At 42.3% G+C, this 27,647-nt stretch overlaps 1 protein-coding gene across 1 annotated transcript in view; it reads right to left on the reverse strand.

The window, feature by feature from the left end:
* Positions 1-1,440: 1,440 nt before the first annotated feature.
* Positions 1,441-27,647, reverse strand: part of pemt (phosphatidylethanolamine N-methyltransferase) — a 151,442-nt gene continuing 125,235 nt past the window's right edge. The window contains exons 6-7 of the mRNA XM_048552447.2: positions 11,388-11,462; positions 1,441-5,504 (exon numbers count right to left, since the gene is read on the reverse strand). Of these exons, the coding sequence (XP_048408404.2) occupies positions 5,480-5,504; positions 11,388-11,462 (100 nt within the window). The 3' untranslated portion in view covers positions 1,441-5,479. The remainder of the gene's footprint in view (positions 5,505-11,387; positions 11,463-27,647) is intronic.

The raw sequence follows: 27,647 nt of genomic DNA on the forward strand, positions 1-27,647 counted from the left end.
GTGCATGTGTGAGCTCACTGATTACAAAATCCTTTGTCATGACACAATGAAAGATGGTGCTTGAAACGTTAGCAGTGATGCATTCATATTACAGTTGAATGTCACATTGATCAAGGTGAAACATCTTTATTGAAGAAAGCACTCAACGGTTTTGGATGCAGTATAGGCATTAACTGCTTCCAGGTAACATAAATCATAGATTACCTGCATAATGAACTTAATTTTACACTGATGCGTCAAAGAGCCTAACCTTCCGACCTCTGAAGAACTCTTGTATTGGTGGTGAGGTAGGGGGGAGAAACACTCCTTCCTTGATTCCAGACTCACTTCTTTAATATACTTTGGCTCAGGGCCGAGGAATTTTCAATATCAAGCATTTGTCACTAATTTGTTACTAAACTGATTCTCTGATATCTGCTCTTTGTGTAAACTGCTTTTACAAAAATGTACTTCGCTTAACCAGTAAAAAGCACTGATAGATCAGTGTGTACTTCCATGATCTGATCCAACTGGATCCCTGCCTGGAAAAGTTGTGTCGCCTCCCAAGGCCTATGTAGTGTCCTAACGGCCAGACTGTTTCCCCTGGCACCACTGGTTTCCTTTCCAAGTTTAACACTTTCAGTCCAGAAAGCAATACACAGCAATTACAACACAATAATATTTGAGGTAGCTCAAAACAAAGTTACAACCAGAATTACATTGCATTAAGGTCAATACACTTCAGGGAGATTCATCACTGAGCAGCAGTAAAGTGAATGGATGACTTGTTTGTACAGAGGTTTTTTTGAGGGTGTATTAAGACGGGTCAACAGCAAGTTCAAGCAACTGTATATTTACATAGCAAAATCTTCATGTAATGTCAATTAAACAATCAGCTGTAGATTAAATATTAACTGGAAACCAGCTGTTTTAAACAGCAGCATCTGAGAGATGTTTTCAATCAGAAAGGGTACAGGTCAGCGCTGGGCAATCGCTGCTCATACCAGACTCAATTTATCTTTGAAGCAGATGGCGGCACAATGGAAATCGGTTCAAATTCCACTACAGCAGTTATCTGGGAGTGAGCAACAAAAGCAGGCATTGCCAGTGACACCCATATCCCATGAATAAATTGAACAAATGTAAAATCTTAGCTCAGAAATGGACTGATTTTCACAAAACCCTGGGAACAGCAAACGATATCATGATAGGTGATTGCCTGGTGGTATTATTGCTAGCTTATTAATCCATAGGCCCAGGTAATAGTCCAGGTTCAAATCCCACCATGGCAGATAGGGGAAATGAATTTTTAAAAATTCTGAAATTAAGAGTCTAACGATGACTAATGCAACCATTGCTGATTGTCAGAATAAAAACCCATCTGCTTCAGTGATGTCCTGAATGGAAGGAGATAACAAAGTGTGGAGCTGGATGAACACAGCAGGCCATGATGTTGCTTGGCCTGCTGTGTTCATCCAGCTCCACACTTTGTTACCTCAGATTCTCCAGCATGTGCAGTTCCCATTATCTCTTACTCCTGAATGGAAAGAAATCAGTTATCTTTACCTGATCTGATTTACATGTGACTCCAGATCCAGTGTGATGTGATTGACTCTTAGCTGCTTTCTGGGTAATTAGGGGTAGGAATAAATGCTGGCCTAGCCAGCAAACCCACATCTGCAAATGAATGAAACTGATTTCAATTACAGGTTACCTACTGATTGGTTCCATTGGTTGCACAACTCCAACAATGTCAATCATTTTCCATTATGCTACAGATGACTTTGGTGAGTGGAAGTACTCCAATTTTCAGGCTTAACTGCTGCCTTGCTGTGAAGGGAAGCTGCTGTCAACATGACCTCTGGAATTCATTTCTTTTCTGATAAAAAAACCTATAGTCCAAATCTGTAAAAAGGGCTGGAGTGAAGCACTCATCATGAACCCAAACTGAGCATTGTTGAAAATGTCAATATGAGCAGCATAACAGATCTGTTGAGGACAACTTGCGTCATTTTGTTGGTGTTTGAGAATAGATTGATGGGAATATAATTAGCTGGAACGGCGACATGGAACTTTGTTTGCTGTCACTGGAATATGCAATAGCTACAGGGCACTTCTGTTTTAAAGAAGGTTTCCGTCCCAATTTCATGGCAAGGAGACTCCGCTCTTAAAGTGACACAGACAAATCCAGGAATCCACAAAGATAGGAACAGAGAGGATCAAGGAGGAAACCCGGCCACTTTTTTTAACAATAAGTGCCATGTTCTATGTTTTAAAGATCCTGTAGCCAACTTAAAAGCTGCTGAGAGAAGGTAACTGTGAGAGAGAAATGGTGGTGGCAGAGAGGGGATTAGGGTGCCAGGTAGGTTGGGGAGGTAGCATGGCTTTTAGGTCAGGGAGATAGGGTGCCAGATGAATGATGAAGTAGGGGGTACGATAGTAGATGGGTAGGGTTGGGTAAGATGTCATGTAAGTGAAGGGTACGGGATGCAAGTTGCAAGGTAAGTGGATGAATGCTTAAGCATTGAACAGGAGCATTTGTCAGGCTGGGATCAGTTCAGTGCAAGTGGATATTCTGGTTTGGGGGCGGGGGGGGAAGGGTGCAGGCCTTGGGGATGTTGGGCTTAGGATCCTGTGTCAGATCACGGAGGAGAATGCCAGCTCCAGAGCTGCTAGGTGTTGGGTGTTAGCTGTTACCAGGTGCACATGGTGGTAGCAGTGGGGTTAGTTGGGGTGCAGGCTTTATTATTTCAAGGAAATTTCAGCGTGTTTAGTAATGCCTGCTGAGTCAGATACGTCAGGACTTCATGGCCTCAATGTGCAATGCCACCTTATTCTGCTGCAATGACTACTTTCCCTTCTGGATAGCCCTAATACTTAACTTTATAAGTCAGTTGAATGGTAACCAAACAATTACACTGTTGTGTGAGGCAACAAATCACAAACACAGTAATAAGGAACACAGTAGGAAATGTTTTACTGTGCCACCAATTTCAAATTCAAAATTGCACAGAAAATTTGCTTTTGTAACATAGTTAGCAGTCTGTAATTATTTCCTTGCTTTCAGAGTTCAATTAGTGGTCACTCAGGGTCAAGTGTGGTTTTCTTCAGCTTTCCTCCTCTCAAACAGATCTTAGAACATAGAACATTACAGCACAGTACAGGCCCTTCGGCCCTCGATGTTGTGCCGACCTGTCATACCAATCTGAAGCCCTAAGGTATGGCTCATGTTAAGGTAGGAGAGGATTTGAGATTATTCAAATTACAGTAAATTCTCTCCAACTTTTTTTAGTGTGATAGCAATAACTGAAACATTTCTTCCCCTTTGATGGGAAGAGGGAACATTTGTCCTGTTCTAAGGAACGGTCACTGGACCCAAAACGTTAACTGATTTCTCTCCACAGACGCTGCTGAGCTTTTCCAGCAATTTCTGTTCTTGTTTCGGGTTTCTAGCATCTGCAGTTCTTTTGGTTTTTACATTTGTCCTTTTACATTTAGTTTGATTTGAGTTTGCTAATGATGGCTAGCTGAAGTGGCAGTGTCTACTGTTACGTAGCACTGCTGTCCCTGTACCACACTGAAGAGTAGCAAAGGCAGGGTTGGACTCACCATGTGAAATAAATGGTCCAAATAAAATATAGAGCAACAATTATTCTTGTACAAATTACCCTTATCCTTTCAAAAGAAAAAAACACACACAATTTAAAAGGCTATATAATCAGTTGCAAGTAAACATCAGAAACTGCAGCAAAAAAAAGTGTTTTGGACTGGTCGCACTGACCTCCACAATTTTTTTTTAAAAAGAGCAGGGCACTGAAGTTAGACTCCTTTCCCACATCACTCCAGCAGCCTGTTGTATTGCCAGAAAGCAAGAAATGTTTTTGGAAGATGAAAATCATTTTAAAATTTTGTGTTGTGCTGATGAACTGATGTGACACAGGTGGCATACAACTGATTACTAATACACCGAGAATATCTCATTTACTCTAAAAACAAAAATCTTCTCAAACCTTTGGGCATCTTGGCTATAATCTAGTTTCAAGATCTGATTATCTCATATTGCTTACAGAGGTCCCTGTTAAAATCAGGCAGCTCAGAGGCTGCTATGAAGAAACTGGAGCACTGGCAAGTGCATTGGCAGTAAATGTGGAGCTGGAAAAGCACAGCTGGTCGGACAGCTTCCGAGGAGCAGTAAAGTCAATGTTTTGGGCCAAAACCCTTCATCAGGACAAGGTGTCTTTTCCATTTCCACATTTATTGATTTCTAGTTTCCAGCATCTGCCTTCCCTACCGTCTCCAAGTGCTTCGGCAGATTTAGGGAGGGGATTGTGATGGGTAGTGAGTCAACCTCAGGCCTGAGATGTCAGGTTTCCCTGTACAGCTTGGAGCATCAATCCTGCTTCAGTTGGTTCACTGGGAAACATGGAAAACATTAAAGGTGTAGAGTCACCACAGTCACTTTTAGCCCTGGATCTGGACTCTGTAAAGTTTGGTTTTGGGGAGAAGCCACCACTACTCTTTGCCCTTTACCCTTGGGTAAAAATAAGTCCTAGACTGTAATGACATAACTGGGGCTTAGCCCATACATTTAAAGGACACTGCCTGCTTCAACTATCAGTCAGAGTAAAAAACACAATACCTCCATTTAAATCTTATATAATACTACTGGAAAGGATTCCTGTTTTTCATAACTAACTGCAATGTATGCATGTACACCAAAAAGCTGTTTTACAATGTTACTACACACAGCAGAAATCCTTTTTCTCGCCTTACTGTTTAAATGTTTTTCCCTTTCATCCATTTTGCAAAGGCTCTTACAATACATTGTTCAAACAGATATTCTTCATTTGTAAGCCAAAACATTCCATTTCAGCAGACAATTTGACTGTAAGAGCCATTAAATCTGGTCCTCACTCAAAACGATACTTGTTCATATTTCAGAGAGTCATTGATTGTAAGCAGGGAACCAGAGCCCAAAGTGATTTTGCCCACCTCGGCTGAGAGGCACCGACACCAAGTATAATCCACTGATATCAACTAAATCAGTGCAGGCCAGGAATTGAATTTGGAACTCTCCAGAATACATGGCTACAAAATGATTTTCATGGTGATGGCTCAGACAAAGACACTGGAAACATATTCTATTGTATACGAAAATACATATTTTTCTCATCCATTAATACAGAATACAATTTGATCTATATTTGAGATATCATCGTTCAAATTACGCTCCGTTAGAGCACATCTTGGCAGTGCTGTAATATTTTTATATCAAGCAGGTTTGCACAAAAGTCAATAGCAGGCAAGAGTTTACAAAATAAAATGATCGGAAATGCTAACTGTGCAATATTTTTGATCAGTACTGTGTTCTAATGTAAAAATAACAGAATTCAGTAGGTGATGTGGTCTTTTATGCTGTGCCCTGCAAGGATTCATAACAATATGCACTGTCTTGCTGCAAGCCTGCAGAGTAGATTAATAGAAATGACAAATCCAATTTCTATGAACGGTTCCAATCTTGCCAGCTGTCAAAAAGAAACATATTGTTAAAAATCAGTCTTACAGTGCTACCATTACGTTATCAAGTGTGAAGGCAACACTAAATCAGAAGGAATTAATGAGATCATTAGCATAGCAGCAAGAAATGTTTGTGCAAATTTATCACTAATATAGCAAGATTAGACAATCTAGTTTGAGAGAATTAGTTTAATTAATGGAATGATGTGATTGGATATTTTGGGTTTTAACCGTCTGTCCAGATCTTAGCTTATTGGTATTGAGACAGTACCATTTATATGTACATTTCCAATGAAGTCATGCCAAACAATTCAATGTTAATCCATTGGCAATACGAATGAGACCATCATTACTTTGCATTGTATGAAATATCCTAGCACTCCTGTTAGCATTAAAAAAATTGTTGAGTTCACCCTTCAATGTTGGCAACAGAACTTTAATTAACTATATTTAAACGGGCCTTTATTAGTAGAACATCATAACTAAATAAAAGAACTCTTTCACAAAGCAGTGCAGCTCCAAATTGAATAAAATGAGGAATCCAACTGAATCCAATTAGATCTTGCCAAGATGTCCCATCCATTTAATTCTCCTTCATAACTTTTTCTTTTTGACGATATACTTCATCTGTGAATGGGCTGACGTTTACAAGAAAGAGACAAGACTGTTAGATTAATGTGCAGCTGAAACTGAAAATGCTGTTTGTGTAGCTGTACTCATGTATTCTGGCCAAAAGTTTGTATCATGCTGTTGATCCTCACTTAACAAGAATAGCGCCAAGAGGCAAAAATGGCATTCCCAAGAACAGTCAAAAGGTAAAATTGTAATGTGTCAATAATGGACTGTGTTGGTTTTATATAAGAAGATGCTTAAAGCTTTTCTCAAAATATCTTCTGGAATTTTGTACTGGTCACTTAAATTCCCATTACGCCATGTTATAGCAACTAACAAAATAATTCAAAAAAAGAAAGCAAATTGATGTATAGTTTAGTATTTTACATTGCTGAGCAACATTTTATCCCTTGCCAATTCTTTCCTTATTTTGAAATACACCTTCCTGACTGAGAGTTGCCATTTTGTACCATGACCAGACAGTTATTTACATGCACACTGAGGTGGAGCGGCACAGTGGCTCAGTGGTTAGCACTGCAGCCTCACAGTGCCACGGACCCAGGCTCAATCCCAGCCTCAGGCGACTGTCTGTGTGGAGTTTGCACATCATCTCCATGTCTGCATAGGTTTGCCCCCAGTGGTCTGGTTTCCTCTCACAGCCCAAAGATGTACAGATTAGTTGGACTGGCTGTGCTAAGTTGTCCAGTGGCCAGGGATGTGCGGGTTAGATGGATTAGCCATGGAAAGTGCAGGATTACAGGGAGAGGGTTGGAGGGTGGGATGTTCTTTGGAAGGTCAGTGTGAACACGATGGGCCAAATGGCCTGCTTGCACACTGAAGAGATTCCTTCATTATGTTACAAATGCTGGCAGACTATTTGCCATTGAAAGTTCAACCTGAACTGTCCTTGATTGACGTCCACAGACAAACGCTTCCACCAGGGGTTGCTGGTAGGAGGCACTCTGGCCAAATCGTCCCCCTCCTTAAAACAGGGTGATGAAACTTATTTTCATTTCAGCCAATGTCAACCCAGTGAAACCCTTTTGTTAGGTACAGCTGAGTCACTGACTGCAGAAGTGTGCGAACCACTGAGGCAGTTGGATTTTGTTTTTAATTCTAAATGAGTATAGTATCTAGGTCAAAAATTAAAACAGTCAGAGTGACTTACACACAAAGACAATTCAAAACGCAACATCACATCAAAAAAATGTTACCAATTCACAAATTCAGTTTTTAATAAAGAACTTGCCTTTGAAACCAAAGTGAAAGCACTTTCACAATAAAAGAGTCTAGGATTGCCAGAGAAACTGCAGGTTTAAATATCAGTTTCATGGACATTGTTGTAGACAAACAAGGAGAAAAATCTTGGAAGCATTGAAAGAACAATGTGAATTCTTTCAATGTACCATTTAATTACTCTTGGTCATTAACTATAAGAACACTGGAGATGTAAGCAAATATTGTTTGACTGGACGAGAGAATTGGTGGCAGGAGCACACGACCAGAAATATGTTCAGCCAGAGTTGAAAACCTGAGTCACAAGTGCATAATACTCCTGTCAACAGCAGCAGAATGGACTAGATTCATACAGAAGGCATGCCTCAATCAAAACTCTTCTGTCGGGTTAGGGGATTGTGGACTCCAAGCCTCTGATGGCTCAGTGGGCAGTTAAAGCAAAAGAGAGGGAGGAGCAAACAAACACCAAAAGACTCCTTTTCATTACTGCTGCTCCAAGACCCTTTATCAGAATGTTAAAATGCCTGTAGATACTCATGTTTTTAAAGTGGAAATCTCTCCCATTCGACTTGGCTGCAAGACTGGTATGAAAAGCACAGATTTGGTCTACACTTAATCAGTTGTTGGAGGTCAGTCATCTCAGCTTGAAATGTCTCTGCATGAGTTCCTCAGGGTAGCGTCTTAGGCCCAACCATCTTCAGCTGCTTCGTCACTGGCCTTCCCTCCATTATTAGGTCAGAGGTGGGGATATTGAGTAATGATTGTAGAATATTCAGCACTGTTTCCTATTACTAAATAATGGTACATACTAAATGTTTGACACTGGAGTAGTTTGTGGTCACACATAGCTCAAACTAGACCATTCAGTTTTACACTGATAAATGGCAAATAACATTCAAGTTTCAAAAGTATCAGAAATCAGAATCTCTGACAACAGAGAATCTAACCACTTCTCCCTAACAGTCAATGAATTTACTGTCACTGAATCAAAGCATCACCATCTCCTGTTCTGAAGAAGGGTCACTAGACTCGATATGTTAATTACAATGCTATTAGGCAAGAATTACGATGAAACAATTGGGATCAGATGTTCTCAGGGAAATGCACAATAGAAGTGTGGAGGTTGTTTAGGTGGCAGTTGCTACAGGTACTAGATAGGTTTGTCTCATAGATGCAAGGAAAGGATGGTAAGGTGAGGAACCTTGGATGACATGACATGTTGAACACTTAGTCAAGAGGAAGAAGGAAGCTTATTTAAGGTTGAGGAAGCAAGGACTGGATAGGGCTCTAGAGATCTACAAGGTAGCCCAGAAGGAACTGAAGAATGGACTTAGGAGAGCTAGAAGGGGGTATGAGAAAACCTTGGCTGGTAGGATCAGGGAAAACTCCAAGACTTTCTATACTTATGTGAGGAACAAGAGGATGGCCAGTGAGGGCAGGGCCAATCAGGGATAGTGTAGGGAACTTGTGTGCAGAGTCAGAGGAGGTAGGGGCAGTCCTTAATGAATACTTTGCTTCAGTATTCACCCGTGAGAGGGGCCTTGACGTTTGTGAGGATGGCATGAAACAGGCAAATATGCTCCAACAGGTTGTTGTTAGAAAGGAGGATGTGCTAGTAATTTTGAAAAACATGAGGATAGACAAGTTCCCCGGGCCAGACGGGATAAACCCAAGGTTACTATGGGAAGCGAGGGAAGAGATTGCTGCCCCTTTGGCAATGATCTTTGCATCCCCACTGTCCACTGGAGTAGCGCCAGAAGATTAGAGAGTAGCAAATATTATTTCCTTGTTCAAGAAAGGGAACAGAGGTAATCCTGAAATTACAGACCAATCAGTCTTACTTCTGTGTAGGGGGATGGGCTTAGATTAGTTCACAGGTCGGCACAACATCGAGGGCTGAAGGGCCTGTTCTGCGCTGTACTGTTGTAAGTTCTGTGGTGGGCAAATTATTGCACAGGATTCTGAGAAATAGTATGTATGATTATTTGGAAAAGCACAGTTTGATTAGAAATCATCAGCATGGCTTTGTGAAGGGCAGGTCATGCCTCACGAGCCTTATTGAATTCTTTGAGGATCTAAAAAAACACATTGATGAAGGTAGCGCAGTGGATGTGGTGTATATAGATTTTAGCAAAGCATTCGATAAGGTTCCACATGGTAGGTTCATTCAGAAAGTAAGGAGGCATGGGATTCTGGGAAATCTGCCTGTCCGGATATAAAACTGGCTGTCCAATAGAAGACAGAGGGCAGCAGTTGATGGCAAGTATTCACCCTGGAGCTCAGTGACCAGTGGTGTGCCGCAGGGATCTGTTTTGGGACCTCTGCTCTTTGTGATCTTTATAAACGACTTGGATGAGGAAGCGGAAGGGTGCGTTAGTAAGGTTGCCGATAAAACGAAGATTGGTGGAATTGTTGACAGCGTGGAGGGCTGTTGTAGGTTGCAATGGGACATTGACAGGATGCAGAGCTGGGCAAAGAAGTGGCAGAAGGAATTCAACCCAGAAAAGTTTTGGAAGGTCGAATTTGAATGCAGAATACAAGGGTAATGGCAGGATTCTAGGCAGTGTGGACGGAACAGAGGGATCTTGGGGTCCACGTACATAGATCCCTCAAAGTTGCAACCCAAGTTGATAGGGTTGTAAAGAAGACGTAGGGTGTGTTAGCTTTCATTGGCAGGGGAATTGAGTTTAAGAGCTGTGAGGTTATGCTACAGCTCTATAAAACTCTGTTAGACCACATTTGGAATAGTGTTCCGAGCCAGTCACCTCATTACAGGAAAGATGTGAAAGCTTTTGAGAGGGTGCAGAGGAGATTTACCAGGTTGCTGCTGGGACTGGAGGGCAGGTCTCATGCGGAGAGGTTGAGGGAGCTAGAGCTTTCTTCATTGGAGTAAAGGAAGATGAGCAATGACTCGATAGAGGTTTACAAGATGACGACGCACAGATAGAGACAGGGTGGAAACGACTATTACAAGAGGGCATAATTTTAAGGTGACTAGAGGAAGGTATGGGGAGATGTCAGAGGTAGGTTCTTCACACAGAGGGGTAGGCGTGTAGAATGCGCTGTTGGCAATGGTAGTGGAGTCAGATACTTTAGAGACTTTTAAACAACTCTTCGGTAGACATATGAAGGATAGTAAAATGTAGGGTATGCAGGGTAGATTGATCTTAGTCGGGTAATATGTCAGCACAAATTCGTGGGGCAAAGAGCCTGTACTGTTCAATGTTCTAGGTTAACTCTGCTTTCCGTCCAGGTGCTGCCAGACATGCTGAGTTTCTTAGCATTTTCTGTTTTTACTACAATGACTAACTCACCTCCTGTCTAATTAAAGCCTGTCATCATCTGCACAACTACATGAGATGGAATACTCTTCAGTTGTCTGGATGAGTGCAGCTCCAAAATACCATCCAGGACAAGACAGTTACATAATCAACATCCTATTCATCAGCTTAAACATCCAGTCTGTCCACCACTGACACTCAATAGCAGTGGTGAGCACCATAAACAAGACACACTGCAGAAATTCATCCAAGGCTCCTCAGACAGCACCTTCTAAACTCATGACTTCTGCCAAATAGAAGGATAAGAGCGGCAAACAAATAGGACCACCCCACTGAAAGTTCCTCTCCAAACCACCCATCATCCTAACTTGGAAATACATCAGCATTCATTCAATGATGTTAGATCAAAATCCTGGAAGTTCCTTCCAAACAGTTTTGGGTTTATTTACACCACATAGACTAAATATCTTTTTAAAAAGGAACCATCTTCGGAAGTAAACTGGCACAAAAAGGAACAGCAGCACCATTAGTATGAAGTAAAGGTGTAAAATCCTCTTCATGGATGTAAATAAATGAAGATGAATATAATGCTATAGATTGACCTGAATACTGGGACTGTCTAAAATATACTTTAACAGTAGTTAATTTACACATTTGGCAACACTTTATTCAGAAGTACATTGAAATATAAACATATGCAATGGACATACCAGGAAAATACAGCTATGGACATTAATTCAAACTAGATAATACAAGACCTACCTTTCAATCAGAATTGCAACCTTGTACACAGCTGCTACCCAAGCAGTAAGGACCAGTCCGGTAGGACTAGCGTTCCTGTTGATTTATACCAGTGGAAGGGAAAAAAGAAAACAACATTACTCCAAATTACTCTGAAATTAGGTACCTGATTAAAACAATTCTTTTCTTTTAAAAAGCAATACAAAGGCAATACACTGCAGACGTTGGAAATTTTTTAAAATTCATTTGTGGAATATAGGTATCACTGGTTGGCCAGCATTTATTGCTCATCCATCATTTCCCATGAAAAATCTGAAATAAACAGAGAAGAACTCTACAAGAAAGACAGCCCTTCTGGAAACAGAAAGATAGTTAGGTTTCAGGTCTGTGACCTGATGTTTTGATGAAAGGTCACAGACCTTTGGGACGGCACAGTGGCTCAGTGGTTAGCACTGCAGCCTCACAGTGCCAGGGACCTGGATTCCATTCCAGCCTCGGGCGACTGTCTGTGTGGAGTTTGCACATTCTCCCCATGTCTGCATGGGTTTCCTCCAGGTGCTCCAGTTTCCTCCCACAATCCAAAGAAGTGCAGGCTAGGTGGATCGGCGATGCTAAATTGCCCGTAGTGTTCAGGGTTGTAGGGGAATGGGTCTGGGTGGGATGCTTCAAGGAGCAGTGTGGACTTGTTGGGCCGAAGGGCCTGTTTCCACACTGTAGGGAATCTAGTCTAATGCATTAACTTTGCCTCTCCATTTCTTCCAGACTAGCTGAATCTTTCCAGCATTTGATGTTTTTATACCTAATACAGCAGGCTTGAACAGATACATTCGGGTGCAGTCTAAGTTTTTGCACTTCACTTTATTAAGCCGATCAAACATTATACGTTAGATGCTCTGTTCCATTTACTTCGCCTCCATCTTCCAAGTTAATCTCAAATCTCCCTTGTTACAAGGCCTCACTCATTTCTTTTCCCCAAACCACATCATTCGATCACCCGTGCCCAACAATTGCGGGCAGATAGGCAGACATTTCAAGTGGTCCAAACTAAGTGAGTAATTGTACATCACCAACCGCAAAATCAATAAGTACTGCCCAACAACTATCAAATGAGTTAATAATTCAAAACAGCTCTCAGCATAGGCTAATTAAAGCAGTAGTTCATTTCATGAAGATCAAAACATTGCTTCTCTCTACAAATTCACTTACTTGGCCTAAAATGAGAAAGAATATATTTAAAATGACTGTAGCTCAAAACCAAATTATAATAACTCTTACAACAATAAATTATAAAAAAAAACCAGGCTCGACTTCAAAAGGAGTACATAAATGAGGTCCTTGGCTAGTAATGTGCTCGGAAAAACTGAGGTATTGATGCTATGTTGCTAGTTTCCAGAACAAAGCAGTTATAAACTATTTGGTTTATGGGGAATATTCAGTCTCTATTTGTCAAAGACAATTACCAAAACGTAAAACGGAGAGGAATAAGTTTGGCAGGGACTCGCCATCAATGTGAAGACCTCAAATAAATGACTCATACAGGGCACTGTTGTAAATAGTTTGGAATGTCAAACCTATTTATTAGATAAACATACATCTAACATAATCATCATGTTAGCAGACATACTGGCACAGTGGTTCAGAAATAGAAATCTTGGCACTGGAAATCCATAAACCCTTGTCTACACATAATGCAGGCAGTTTCATTGGAACGTTCTTAAGTGAATCATTTTTATTTGCTTGGAGAAGGCAGTGGTGTAATGGTATTGTCACTGCAGTAGAAATCCAGAAGCCCAAATTAATGCTCGGCGGCCATGGATTCAACTCCCACCAAGGCAGCTGTTAAGTCTGGAATTATAAATTAGTGTCAGCAACGGTGACCATGAAATCACTGTCTATTACAGTCTTTTATTGTTCTAAAAATCTTTACGGAAGGAAATCTACCATCCTTACCTGATCTGGCCTATGATCCAGACTCCACATCCACAGCAAAATGGTTGACTCTTAAATGGTGAAGCAAACTACTCAGCTATTCCAAACTAATACAGAAAGTTCAATAAGGAATTAAACTGGCACCAAAATGACAAAGGCATAATCAACTCTGTCAGCCCTGCAAAGCACACCTTTCTAATATCTGAGGGCTTGTGTCAAAATTGGGAAAGCTGTCGACGGACTGTTCAAGTAACAGAGTCAATACTCACAGAACTGTACCTTAAAGACACCACTATCACTCTCCCTCACATCACCTTCCATCCCACTGGCAGGCTAGACCAAAAATGCAGCAAAGTAATGCAAAGGCACAGGAATGGCTTTGAGTGAGGGGTTTCAGAGTCCATCACCATGCATGCCTCAGTAGCACCAGTAATGCCTGAGCTGGACGAGCCCTAAAGGACAGGGTCTTTAGGCTGGGCCAGCAGCAGGTATTGAGGGAACCAATAAGAGGGAAAAAAACTATCCGATCTCATCCTGGTTTCCTGTGGAAAAGGCAGGAAAGTATGTCAACGATTATTAGATCCACTATGCTCTCACTGAATGACTAGTCTAATGGCAACCATGTAACCACTGCAACTTTGGTAAAAGCCCGACTCATTCACTAGTGCCCTTTGGAGAAGGAAATCTGTCATTCTTCCCTGATCTGGTCTTTAGACCTACACACCACTGCACTCTTAACTGCGATTAGGGATGGGCAATAAATGCTGGCTTAACTAGCACAATCCACAACACATGAATGAATTAAAACGAAACAATACTGTCCATTACAGTATTGGTAGGAATGACCAATATGAATGAATCACATGGTCTTTGTGGAGATGACGAAATCCTCACATTGAGGATACCCTTCATCCTGTTGTGTGGTATCACACCATGGAGATGGATTTTGAGCAGACCTATTAACTCAAAATTGGGTATTCAGGAAGCACTTTGGGCTATCAGCAGAGGCAGAATTGTATTTAAACACAGCCTTTCACCTCATGGCCCAGCAGAACACCAATTACAATTAAGCCAGGGGATGAACACATGAACAGTGCAGGGGGGCATGCCGGAGCAGCACCAGGCATGCCTAAAAACGAGTTGTAAATTGGTGAAGCCACAACAGAGGGCTACCTGCATACCAAACAGCGCAATAACAAGTCACTGACAGAGTTAAGCAATCCCACAACCAAAGGAGTAGATCTGAACTCCTTAGTCCCGCCACGTCCAGTTTTGAGGGCAGTGGACAATAAAACACTTCACTGAAGGTGGAAGCTCCACAAATATCCCCATCCTCAATGATGAGGGAGGCCAGCACACCAGTGAAAAACATGTGGCTGAAGTATTTGCACTCATCTTCAGCCAGAAACGCTAAGTGGATGATCAATCTCGGCCTCTTCCTGAGGTCCCCAGCATCACACACACCAGGTTTCAGTCGATTCATATCACTCCAAATGATATCAAGAAAAGGCTGAAGGTTTTGAATACTGCAAGGGTATGGGCCTTGATAACTTTCCATCAATAGCAAAGAGTCAAAGAGTCATACAGCATGGAAACAGGCACTTCAGTCCAGCAAGTCCATGCTAATCATGTTCCCAAACAAAACTTGCCTGCATTTGGCCCTTATTCTTACAAACTGTTCTTTTCATGGACTTGTTCAAATGTCTTTTAAATGATGTAATTGTACCTGCAACAACCACTTCTTCTAGCAGTTTATTCCACACAAACCACCCTCTGTGTAAAAAGTTGCCCCTTGTATCCTTTTTAAAACTTTCTCCTCTCACCTTAAAAATATGCCCCTTAGTTTTGAACTCACCCACCCTAGGAAAAAGACTTTGGCTATTCACCTTATACATGCCCTTCATAATGTTATAAACCTCCATAAGGTCACACCTCAACTTCCAACACTCCAGGGGAAAAAGTCCCAGCCTACCCATATAACTCAAACCATCCATTCCCAGCAACAACCTTGTAAATCCTTTCTGAACCCTCTCCAACTCAACAATATCTTTCCTAAAGCAGGGCAACCAGAACTGCACATGGTAGTCCAGAAAAGGCCTCACCAACATCCTTAAGCTCAACATGATGTCCCAACTCCTATACTCAATGGTCTGAGCAAATGAAGATGAGTGCGCTAAGTACCTTCTGAACCGCCCTGACCACCCATGATGCAAATTTCAAAGAACTGTGTATGTGAACCCCTAGGACTCTGTTCTACAAGTCTATTCAGGACCCTACATTAATTGCATAAGTCCTGCCCTTGTTTGTTTTACCAAAATGCAATGCCTCGCATTTATCCAAATTAAACCCCATCTGTCATTTTTCAACTCATTGACCCAACTGATCAAGATCTCTTTGTAATCTTGGACATGTGCTCCAGAACTTGTTGCACTCTTAGCCAAGATGTTCCAGTACAGCTACAACACTCATTTACCCTACAGTATGGAAAATTGCCCAATGTGAAAAATGTATCCAAAAAGCAGGCATACCAACACAGATTATCACTGAGTTCTGAGGAAGGGTCACTGGACTCGAAACATTACCTGTTTTTTCCTTCACAGAAGCTGCCAGACCTGCTGAGCTTTTGTAGCAACTTTGCTTTTGTTCCTAATTTACAGCATCTGCATTTCTTTCAGTTTTTATACAGATCATTACTACCTCATCAGTCCATTCTTGATCACCAAGAAAATGATGGAAGGGAATCGCTGCTGAACTGTACCCGCTCAGCAATGATGTGCTCACACACTCAATTTTCCCACCAGGATTATTCAGCTCCCAATCTCATTGTAGCTTTGGTTCAAATGTGGACAAACAGTTCAACTCAAGTGGTGAGGTAAGAGTTACTGCATTTGACCCAACTGTGGCATGACGAAGTCTGAGCAAAACTGCTGTTAATGGGAATTCAGGGAAAATTCTCCACTGGTCAGGGTCGTACCTACCCCAAAGAAAGACACTCTTTCTTGATGAAGGCCAGTCATCTCAGTTCCAGAGCATCAGTGCTCGAGTTCCTTCAGGTAGTATTGTCGGCCCAAACATCTTCAGTGTTTTTCATCAAAGACTTCCAAGTCACATACCATCCTGAATTAGAACTACATCATAATTCTAGTACTGTTGCTGGCTTGAAATTCTGGAACACCCTTCTTAACAAAATCTTGGCAACACAGACTAATATTTGGAAAAAGCAGCTCATGTCCAGTTTCTGAATGGTAACCTGGGGCAAATGATAAATACTGGCTTAGTAATAACAAAATCGTATGAAAGAACATAGAAAATAAAATTCATGCTCATGTAAGAAACTGGTAGAAATGTTTTTATGGAATATGTAGTGCAACTGTAGAAGGTGTAACTTTACCATGACAGCTTATCGCCTCCCTCCTCACTACCCAACGCTTTAGACTCATCTTCCAGGTGAGGAGTGATTTACCTGTAGTTCACTCAATTTAGTTGACTGTACTCACTGCATGCAATGTGGTCTGATTTACTTTGGGGAGACGAAACAGAGACTAGGCGACTGCTTTACAGAACACCTATGCTCTGCCCATAGTGCTCTGTTCCTGAGCTTCCAGTTGCCTGCCGCTTCAACACACCACTGCTTTCCCTGATCAACGTTTCTGTCTCAGGCCTGCTGCAGTGCTCTAGCAAAGCTCAGAGAAAGCTGGAAGAACAGTATCCCATCTTCTGCTTGGGGACCCTGCAGCCTTCAGGATTCAATAGAATTCAGTAATTGTAGGGCCTAAGCATTTCTTTCCATGTCCTTTACGCACCCACACATCGCCGGCCCTGTCACGGTGTAGCTGCTTTCAGCACAGCTACTACTACTCATTGTCCCCATTTTCTTCTCCACGACTTACTATCAACAATCCGTCTTGTCTGCCTAACCTTCTTCCTCTATCTCACCCCATCTCCACCTATCTGCTTATTCCTTGCTTCTCCACTTCCTGACATCAGCTAGATACTAAGTTTTTCAGAGCTACTATCTGTTCTGAAGAAGGGTCACTGGACTTGAAATGTTAAGTCATTCTCTCCAATCGATGTTACCAGAGCTGCTGAGTCTTTTTCCAACAATTTGGTTTTTTTAATTCATTCACAGGATGTATGTGTCACTCACTAAGCTGGATTTATTGCCCATCCCTAATTGCCCAGAGGGCAGTTAAGAGTCAATCACATTGCTGTTGGTCTGAAGTCACATATAGGCTAGACCAGGTGAGGATGTCAATTTCCTTCCCTGCAGGGAATTTGTGAACAAGATAGGGTTTTCTGACAATTGACAATAGTTTAATGGTCATTAGACTCTTAATTCCATATATTTATTGAATTCAAATCCCACCATTTGCCTTGGTGGGATTTGAATCCGGATGCCCAGACAATACATGGGTCTCTGAATTAGCAGTCCAGCAATAATATCATTGGGCCATTGCTAATAAGCAAAGGTGCAGAGAGGAAGAAAGAAATGAAATATAGTGAGAGATTATACTGTATGTATGTGAATGCACAGACTGCAGTTAATAAGGTTGATAAGTTTCAGGTGCAGACTGTCATGTAGAATTATGATGTTGTGGCTGGTGCAACAGACATGGCTCGTGGACTGACATCAAATATTCTTGGTCGCAAAGTGTTCAGAAAAGATAGGAAAGAGAGAAAAAGAGGAGGGATGGCACTATTGGATAAGGAGAGCAATGTAGTGATGCAGTAAGAGGATATCTCAGAGACCAGAGTCTTTTTAGCTAGAAATAAGAATTACAAAAGGGTCCAGTTAAATTGCTTGGTGTAAATTATAGACTATCAAATAGAGGGGAGGATGTGGAAGAATAAATCTGCAAGAAAGGTACAAAGATCATGGAATGGAGGACTTCACCCAAATAAATGTTGTTTAAACAGCAATGAGGTGCATGAGTTCCTAGATGTTGTTCAAGTGAAATATCCCATCAGCAAATGCCCAGTCCCAACAAGAAAGTTATTACTAGGCCTGATTCTTGGGAATGCAGTGGGTCAAGCTGAGCAAGTGTCCGTGGAGGTCATTTAGGATGCAGTGATCATTGTGTGATCAGGTTTAGGACGATGGTGAAGAAAGGACAAAGGACAATCCAAGGTAATTCACTGGGGAGACCCGACTTCAGTAGGTAAATGTGAAGTTAAATTGGACTGACTGGAACTGAAGGCTGAAGGGAAAAACAACAGCTGAACAATGGGTTACTATTTCTTCGGAAGCAGTTCAGAGGAAGTTCAATGTATAATCCCAGGTAAGGAGGAATTGTCTTATGAGCAAACATTAAACAGTTTGGGACACTACTCACTGAAGTTTAGAAGAACGAAAAGCAATCTCAGTGAAACATACACGATTCTTAAGAGGCTTGATAGGGTCAATGCTGGGAGAATGTTCTCCACTCATGGGACGCTCTAGGATCAGACAGCATAGTCTTAGAATAAAAGAGTGCCAATTCAGGACTGAGATGAAGAGTAATTTCTTCTCTCAGAGGGTTGTGAATCTTAGGAACTCCTTGCCACAGACAGCTGTGAGGGCAGAGTCCTTGTGTATATTAAAAGCTGAGATAGAGATAGATTCTTGAACAATAGAGCAATCAAGGGTTATGGGGAAATTGCAGAAAACTGGACATAAGGAATGTCAGATCAGTCATGATGCTACTGAATGAAAAAGCAGACTCAAAACATGGATGGTCTACTCCTATTCCAATTTCTTCTAGTCTTCAAACAAGAGATTCTTCAGACACAGTTCAGGTATGTTCCTTCAAAACGGAAAGTTAGGGTAAACACATCTAAGATTCTCAGCATGAGAAAAACAGACATTAAGATAAAGAAGAAAAAGTATTTTTATGACAGGTGTCAGTGGAACCCAGGACCAAGCTGAATGCAGAAGGTTCAGCATAGAAGTGAAAAAGCAAATACAAATAACAAAAAGGGATTATAAAAAAAAAGTAGCTAAAATAAAAAGAAATTCCAAGGACTTCTTTAGGCATATAACCAGTAAAAGGGTTGTAAAAGGATGAGTAGGATCAATTAGAAATCAAAAAAGTAATTTACACATGGGAGTCAGGATGCATAGCAGCACAGCTGAATGATACTTTAGATCCTTTTATCCTTTAGATACTTTTTTTGTCCAAAGTGTGCAGGAGGGTTTCCTGACTCAGTATGTCGAAGGGCCGACAAGAGGGGAGGCCACACTGGATCTGGTACTTGGTAATGAACCAGGTCAGGTGTTTGATTCAGTGGTAGGTGAGCACTTTGGAGAGAGTGACCATAATTCGGTTACGTTTACTTTAGCAATGAAAGGGATAGGAACATGCCACAGGGCAAGAGTTATAGATGGGGGAAGGGCAATTATAATGCGATTAGGCAAGACTTAGGAGGCATAGAATGGGGTAGCAAAATGCAGGGGATGGGGACAATCGAAATGTGGAGCTGGTTTAAGGAACAGATATTGCGTGTCCTTGATAGGTATGTCCCTGTCAGGCAGGGAGGAAGTGATAAGGTAAGGGAACCGTGGCTTACTAAAGAAATTGTATCTCTTGTTAAGGCGGAAGAGGGAGGCTTGTGTGACGATGAGAAGAAATGGTTCAGATGAGGCGATGGAAAGTTATAGATTAGCTAGGAAGGATTTAAAGAGAGAGATAGGAAGAGCAAGGAGGGGACATGAGCAGACATTGGCAGGTAGAATAAAGGAGAACACTAAAGCTTTCTATAGGTATGTGAGGAATTAAAGGATGATTAGGGTAGGAACAGGGCCAGTCAAAGACAGAAGTGGGAAGTTGTGTGTGGACCCTGTGGAGACTGGAGAGGTGCTAAATGATTATTTCTCATCTGTTTTCACTGAGGAACAGGAGAATATTGTAGAGGACATGTCTGAGTTACGGGCTGCTAGAATTGAAAGGATTAAGGTTAGTAAGGAGGAGGTGTTATCAATTCTAGAAGGTGTGAAGGTAGATAAATCCCCTGGGCTGGATGGGATTTTTCCCGAGGATTGTCTGAGAAGCTAGGGAGGAGGTGGCGGAGCCTTTGGCCTTGATCTTTGAGTCCTCATTGTCGACAGGTTTAGTACCATAGGACTGGAAGATTGCAAATGTTGTGCCCTTGTTCAAGAAGGGCAGTAGGGATGGCCTAGGTAATTATAGACCTGTGAGCCTTATGTCTGCTATAAGAAAAATTTTGGAAAGGATTATAAGAGATAGGATTTATAATCATCTAGCAAGCAACAATTTGATTGGAGATAGTCAGCATAGATTTGTCAAGGGCAGGTCGTGTCTCACAAACCTCATTGAGTTTTTTGAGAAGGTGACCAAGCATGTGGATGAGGGTAGGGCAGTTGACGTGGTGTACGTGGACTTTGGTAAAGTCTCTGATAAGGTTCCACATGGTAGGCTATTGGAGAAAATACAGAGGCACGGGATTGAGGGAGATTTAGCAGTTTGGATTAGAAACTGGCTTTCTGTAAGAAGGCAACGAGTGGTGGTTTATGGAAAATATTCAGCCTGCAGTCCGGTTACTAGTGGTGTGCCTCAAGGATCTGTTTTGGGGCCGCTGCTGTTTGTCATTTTTATAAATGACTTGGACGCAGGCATTGGTGCACGGGTTAGTAAGTTTGCAGATGACACTAAAGTCGGTGGAGTGGTGGACAGTGTGGAAGAATGTTGCAGGTTGCAGGGAGACTTGGAAAAACTGCAGAATTGGGCTGAAAGGACAAATGTGAGGTGATTCACTTTGGGAGGAATAATAGGAAGGCAGAATACAGGGTCAATGGAAAGATTCTTGGTAGTGTAGATGTACAGAGGGATCTTGGTGTCCATGTACATAGATCCCTGCAAGTTGCCACCCAGGTTGATAGTGCTGTTATGAAGGCTTATGGTGTTTTAGGTTTTATTGGTAGAGGGATTGAGTTCCGGAGCCATGATGTCATGCTGCAACTGTACAAAACGCTAGCGCGGCCGCACTTGGAATATTGCATACAGTTCTGGTCGCCCCATTACAAGAAGGATGTGGAAGCATGGAAAAGGTGCAGAGGAGATTTACCAGGATGTTGCCTGGTCTGGAGCGCAGGCCCTATGCAGAAAGGCTGAGGGACTTGTGTCTGTTCTCATTGGAGAGAAGGAGGCTAAGAGGGGATTTAATAAGAGACTTGCAATATGATCAAAGGATTAGATAGGGTGGACAGTGAGAGTCTTTTTCCCAGGATGATTACTTCAGCTTGTACAAGGGGGCATAGCTACAAATGGAGGGGTGATAGATTTAAGACAGATGTCAGAGGCAGGTTCTTTACTCAGAGTGGTAAGGGTGTGGAACGCCCTGCCTGCCAATGTAGTTAACTCAGCCACATCAGGGCATTTAAACAGTCCTTGAATAAGCATATGGATAATGATGGGATATTGTACGGGGAGGAGCTTAGATTAGTTCACAGGTCAGTGCAACATCGCGGGCCGAAGGGCCTGTTCTGTACTGTATTGTTCTATGTTCTATCTGTCTTTGTTAAGGAAGAGGAAGCTGCCCAGGACATAGTGATAGAGAAGGAAATGCAGTCACTAGACAAATTCAAATTTAATAAAGAAAGTGGAATTGGAGAGGCTGATGATAATTACAGTTGATAAGTTACTGGGACAAAATGAAATATATCCAAGGGTACTGAAGGAAGTGAGAATAGAACTGCAGAGAAACTGCATGCGAAATTACTTGCCTCAGCTCAGTGGACTGGGGAATTACAAATATTACACCCTTGTTCAAAAAAGGTTCTAAGGATAAGACCAGCAATTACAAACCATTTCAGTTTGAATTCAGAGGTGGAAAAGCTTCTTGAAACAATTATTTGGGATTGATATAATAACACAGGGAATACTCACAATGCGATAGAATTCAATGTTATGCTTTAAATGAGATAATTTGAAGCAAGGATGTTACATTATGGAGGCATGAGGCACAAACTGGCTGAAGTGGATTGGAAAAATACAGTAAAAAGGCACTACAGTACATAGCTATCGAAAGAGCATCCATTGCCTATCTTAGATATTAAATGTGAGGCTGGATGAACACAGCAGGCCCAGCAGCATCTCAGGAGCACAAAAGCTGACGTTTCGGGCCTAGACCATTCATCAGAGAGGGGGATGGGGTGAGGGTTCTGGAATAAATAGGGAGAGAGGGGGAGGCGGACTGAAGATGGAGAGAAAAGAAGATAGGTGGAGAGGAGAGTATAGATGGGGAGGTAGGGAGGGGATAGGTCAGTCTAGGGAAGACGGACAGGTCAAGGAGGTGGGATGAGGTTAGTAGGTAGGAGATGGAGGTGCGGCTTGGGGTGGGAGGAAGGGATGGGTGACAGGACGAACAGGTTAGGGAGGCAGAGACAGGTTGGACTGGTTTTGGGATGCAGTAGGTGGAGGGGAAGAGCTGGGCTGGTTGTGTGGTGCAGTGGGGGGAGGGGAAGAACTGGGCTGGTTTTGGGATGCGGTGGGGCAAGGGGAGATTTTGAAGCTGGTGAAGTCCACATTGATACCATTGGGCTGCAGGGTTCCCAAGCGGAATATGATTTGCTGTTCCTGCAACCTTCGGGTGGCATCATTGTGGCACTGCAGGAGGCTGATGATGGACATGTCATCGAAAGAATGGGAGGGGGAGTGGAAATGGTTTGCGACTGGGAGGTGCAGTTGTTTATTGCGAACTGAGCAGAGGTGTTCTGCAAAGCGGTCCCCAAGCCTCCGCTTGGTTTCCCCAATGTAGAGGATGTCACACCGGGTACAGTGGATGCAGTATACCACATTGGCAGATGTGCAGGTGAACCTCTGCTTAATGTGGAAAGTTATCTTGGGGCCTGGGATAGGGGTGAGGGAGGAGGTGTGGGGGCAAGTGTCGCATTTCCTGCGGTTGCAGGGGAAGGTGCCGGGTGTGGTGGGGTTGGAGGGCAGTGTGGAGCGAACAAGGGATTCACGGAGAGAGTGGTCTCTCCGGAAAGCAGACAGGGGTGGGGATGGAAAAATGTCTTGGGTGGTGGGGTCGGATTGTAGATGGCGGAAGTGTCGGAGGATGATGCGTTGTATCCGGAGGTTGGTGGGGTGGTGTGTGAGAATGAGGGGGATCCTTTTTGGGCGGTTGCGGCGGGGGCGGGGTGTGAGGGATGTGTTGCGGGAAATGCGGGAGACGCGGTCAAGGGCGGTCCTTGAAGAACTTGGACATCTGGGATGTGCGGGAGTGGAACGCCTCATCATGGGAGGAGATGCGGCGGAGGCGGCGGAATTGGGAATAGGGGATGGAATTTTTGCAGGAGGGTGGGTGGGAGGAGGTGTATTCTAGGTAGCTGTGGGAGTCGGTGGGCTTGAAATGGACATCAGTTACAAGCTGGTTGCCTGAGATGGAGACTGAGAGATCCAGGAAGGTGAGGGATGTGCTGGAAATGGCCCAGGTGAACTGAAGGTTGGGGTGGAAGGTGTTGGTGAAGTGGATGAACTGTTCGAGCTCCTCTGGGGAGCAAGAGGCGGCGCCGATTGCCTATCTTAGTGGCTTGCAGCAACTATACATCGCTTCAAGATGCAATAGCGCCTGACAAAGGAAGTTAGTGACTGTAAAAGATTCAACGTAAAGGCTAAAAAGTTGCAGCGAGAGTATTAAATCTGAAAATTGCAAGGTGTTTCGAATGTGAAGAGATTGGAAAGTGTAGATGTGCAAAGAGATCCAGGTGACCTTGCGAATAAGCCACAGAAGGCTAACACAGCTTGCAGCACCTACATAAGGAAGGTCTATGGAATGTTAACCTTTATTGGAAGAGGATTTGAGTACAAGAGTAGTGAAGGCTTCCTTCAGTTGTACATGACCTTGGTTAGACTGCACCTGGAGTACTGAGAGAAGCTTTGGTCTCCTTATCTTAGTAAAGACATTATTGCTTTGGGGCAGTGCCACGGAGGTTCATTAGACTCGCTGCTAGGATGGCAGGGCTGTCCTCATGAAGACAGATTGGGCAATCTGGGCTTACATTCTCTAGAGTTTCGAAAAATGAGAGATTTGATAGAAAATACTTAAAATGATAGGTAGGTGCAGGTAAGATGTTTCCTTTGTTTGTATAGTCTAGAACCATGGGACACAATTTAAAAATAAGGGGGATGCCATTTAGAACCAAGGTAAGGAGAAATATTTTTACTCTGATGGCTGTTCAACCCGAGAAAACTCAGGAACCTAAGTCGTGGGTTGAGTATGTTTACAGTAGAGATTGATAGCTATCTAATTACTGATGGCACAAGAGATTATGGGAATAACGTGAGCAAAAGACATTGAAGTGTTCGATCAGTCATGATCCTATCGAATGGCGGAGCATTTTCAAGAGGTTAAATGGCCTACTCCTGTTCTTATAGAAAAATGTGAGTTAATTAGGAAGACCCTGCATGGATTTCTTAAGAGAAAATCCTGTTCTAACTAACTTGCTGAAATCTATTGAAAATACAACAGAGTTGATGAGGGTAATTCTGTTCATGTGTTGTACATGGATTTTCAAAAGACTTTCAGTATGAGGCTATAAGACAAACAGTCATGAAAGAAACAAAAATAAAGTTGCTGGAAAAGCTCAGCAGGTCTGGCAGCATTTGTGAAGAAGAAAACAGAGTTAACGTTTCAGGTCCGGTGACCCTTCTGGGGACCCAACACATTAACTCTGTTTTCTCCTTCACAAATGTTGCCAGACCTGCTGAGCTTTTCCAGCAACTTTCTTTGCGTTCCTGGTTTACAGCATCCACAGTTCTTTTGGTTTTTAGTCATGAAAGAAAAGTAGCTCACGGAATAAATGGGTCAGTATCAACATGGATACAAAATCTAAGGGCGATGGATATTTTTTAGGTTGGAATTTTTCTGCAGCGGAATTCCCCAGAGGTTGCTTTTGGGATTCTTCATCTGCCCGAGAGATGTTCATGATCTAGATCTTTGGTGCACAGGAGACAATTTCAAAGTTTGTTGATAACTGAAAGCAGATTGAAAGGGTGATAACTGGTTGATCAATGTTCATTTGTAGTTTTTACATTTGTCCTCCTCCCAGTTTACAATTTCATATCATTGGAATGAGTACCACTTTTTCCTAGCTGTTATCAGTTATTAAGAGGAGTCACCAGTCTCTAAAATGTTAACTCTGCTTTCTTTCCACAGATACGGCCAGACCTGCTGAGTTTCACCAGCAATTTCTGTTTTTGTTATCATCACTCAATCTCCCACTAACAACATCCTGGAGGTGACAACTGACAAGAACCTGAGCAGAACCAGCCATATTAATACTGTGGCTAGAACAGCTGATTAGAAGCTGGAATCCTGCAGCAAGTAACTCATCCCTTGTCTCCATGAAGTCAAGTCAGCATTGTGACAGACTGTTCTCCACTTGCCTGAAGGAGTGCACCATCCAGATCAAAGCAACCTGTTTGTTTGGGCTTCCTCTCCATCATCTTCAACATTCATTCCCTTCACCACCTTCGTAATAGTATCAAAGTGAACCACGTACAGGATGCACTACAACATCCTCAAAACTATGTCCTCTCCCACTAGAAGGATGAGGGCAGCAAATACATGGAAACATCTTCACCTACTTGGAACTTCCTTCACTGTCACTGCATCAAAGTTCCTGAGTCCCTTTCCAACAGCATTGCTAATGACCGCGTGCCTAGCCAGCAGTACCCATATACCTTGAATGAATTTACAAACATGGCAATCTGGTGGTATGGGTAGATAGATGGTAGGCGAAGTTCAACGTGGAGAAATGTGAGGTAAAATTGGTAGAAAGAACAAGGAGATACAGTGAGACACAGACTGAAAGAACAAAGAAGTTATGATGAACGTGTATAAGACACTTTAGCTGAAGTGTTGCATGCAGTTCTGGGCGTCATACTTTAGAAAGGGTGTGAATGCACTGGAGAAATGCAGAAGTGACTTATGAGAATGATTTGAGGAATCAGGCACTTCTTATGAAGACTGGAACTGCTTTCCTTGGAGGGAACAAAGTTTACTAAATCACAAGGAGAGCTGGGCAGATGTTCACTCACAAAGAGATTGAGTGACACTGGGTGTAGATATGAGGTAATCTGCAAAAGAAGGAAATGTGATGATATGCAGGAAAAAGAAAATTTATTCATTGGAGTCTGGAATGCACTGCCTGGAAATATGATGGAGGCAAGCTCAATTGAGGCATTCAAGGGGGAAATGGGTGATTATTTTAATTGATTAATCAATTGAGTAAAGGTAGAAGAATGATACAGTGCTATAATGTTCAGTCAGAGACACAATGGGGCCAAATGACCTGTTACAAATCTAGGACTCAAATCGTGTATCCAATCTCCCTTCAAAATGTCTAACCCTTGTATTTATGGGTTTCTTTTCCTTTTGGGTCGCTTTTCCTCCTTCTAAATAAACTGCTGTGCCCTGGAGTACAAGCAGAACAGAATTTTGATTTCAATGGTGAAGAATATTAGAAGTGCTAATCCCTATTAAAAATCCACACTGAATAGTCATTTAGCCCTACCATGAAAAGAAAATGTGGGCTGGTACAAACATAATACGTTGTAGCTGCGTTCCGAAAAATTACAAATTTAAGTGAAACAACTTAAGTGAATCATGTGTTCCCATAGGAATTAATAATACAACTGAAATTAGGCTCTTTTGTACGTCATTCATTTGGAAAAAACAAATATTTAAGTGCAGCAAAAATAAGAAATACCAGACTTGTGCAATACTGTGAATTTCTGGATTAAACATGTTTGCCTTGCTTTAGGGTTTCTTAGGTTTTAGGGCTAATGTTCCCAATTTACCTGTACAATTATATTCAATTGAAACTAAAGGTCATTTCAGCATCATTTTGCATTGTTTCACATTGATAGGACATGGAATTGCTAACCTATTTAAACAATCAGGAAACTGCCAGATTCATGAATCATCTCACTGTGGCAAATAAAAGCCATCTAGGAGATCTTAGAAGGACAATCCTGTCATTCTATATTTCAGCCAGAAGTTCAGGGTGGCTACATTTCATTTACGAATGACAAACAAACTGCTTTTGTGCTCCTGAGATGCTGCTGGGCCTGCTGTGTTCATCCAACCTCACATTTCGTTATCTTGCATTTGCAGTAGCTGTACAGGTGTAGTGTGGCCAGATAGAACATGATTGATACAGCATGTATACACACTCCTCATGACTATCATTGTTGCTGCCTGGTTTCTTTCCTACTGACATTGTTGGGGCTTCAAATTGACTACCAGAAAGAATGGGGAAACTAAGGAGGGAATGGGTTCAGTGGTTAGCACTGCTGCCTCAGAGTAGCAAGAATTCAGGTTCAATTCCAGCCTGGGGTGATTGTGTGG

The sequence above is a fragment of the Stegostoma tigrinum genome, chromosome 23 (assembly GCF_030684315.1).
Source record: "Stegostoma tigrinum isolate sSteTig4 chromosome 23, sSteTig4.hap1, whole genome shotgun sequence".
NCBI lineage: Eukaryota > Metazoa > Chordata > Chondrichthyes > Orectolobiformes > Stegostomatidae > Stegostoma > Stegostoma tigrinum.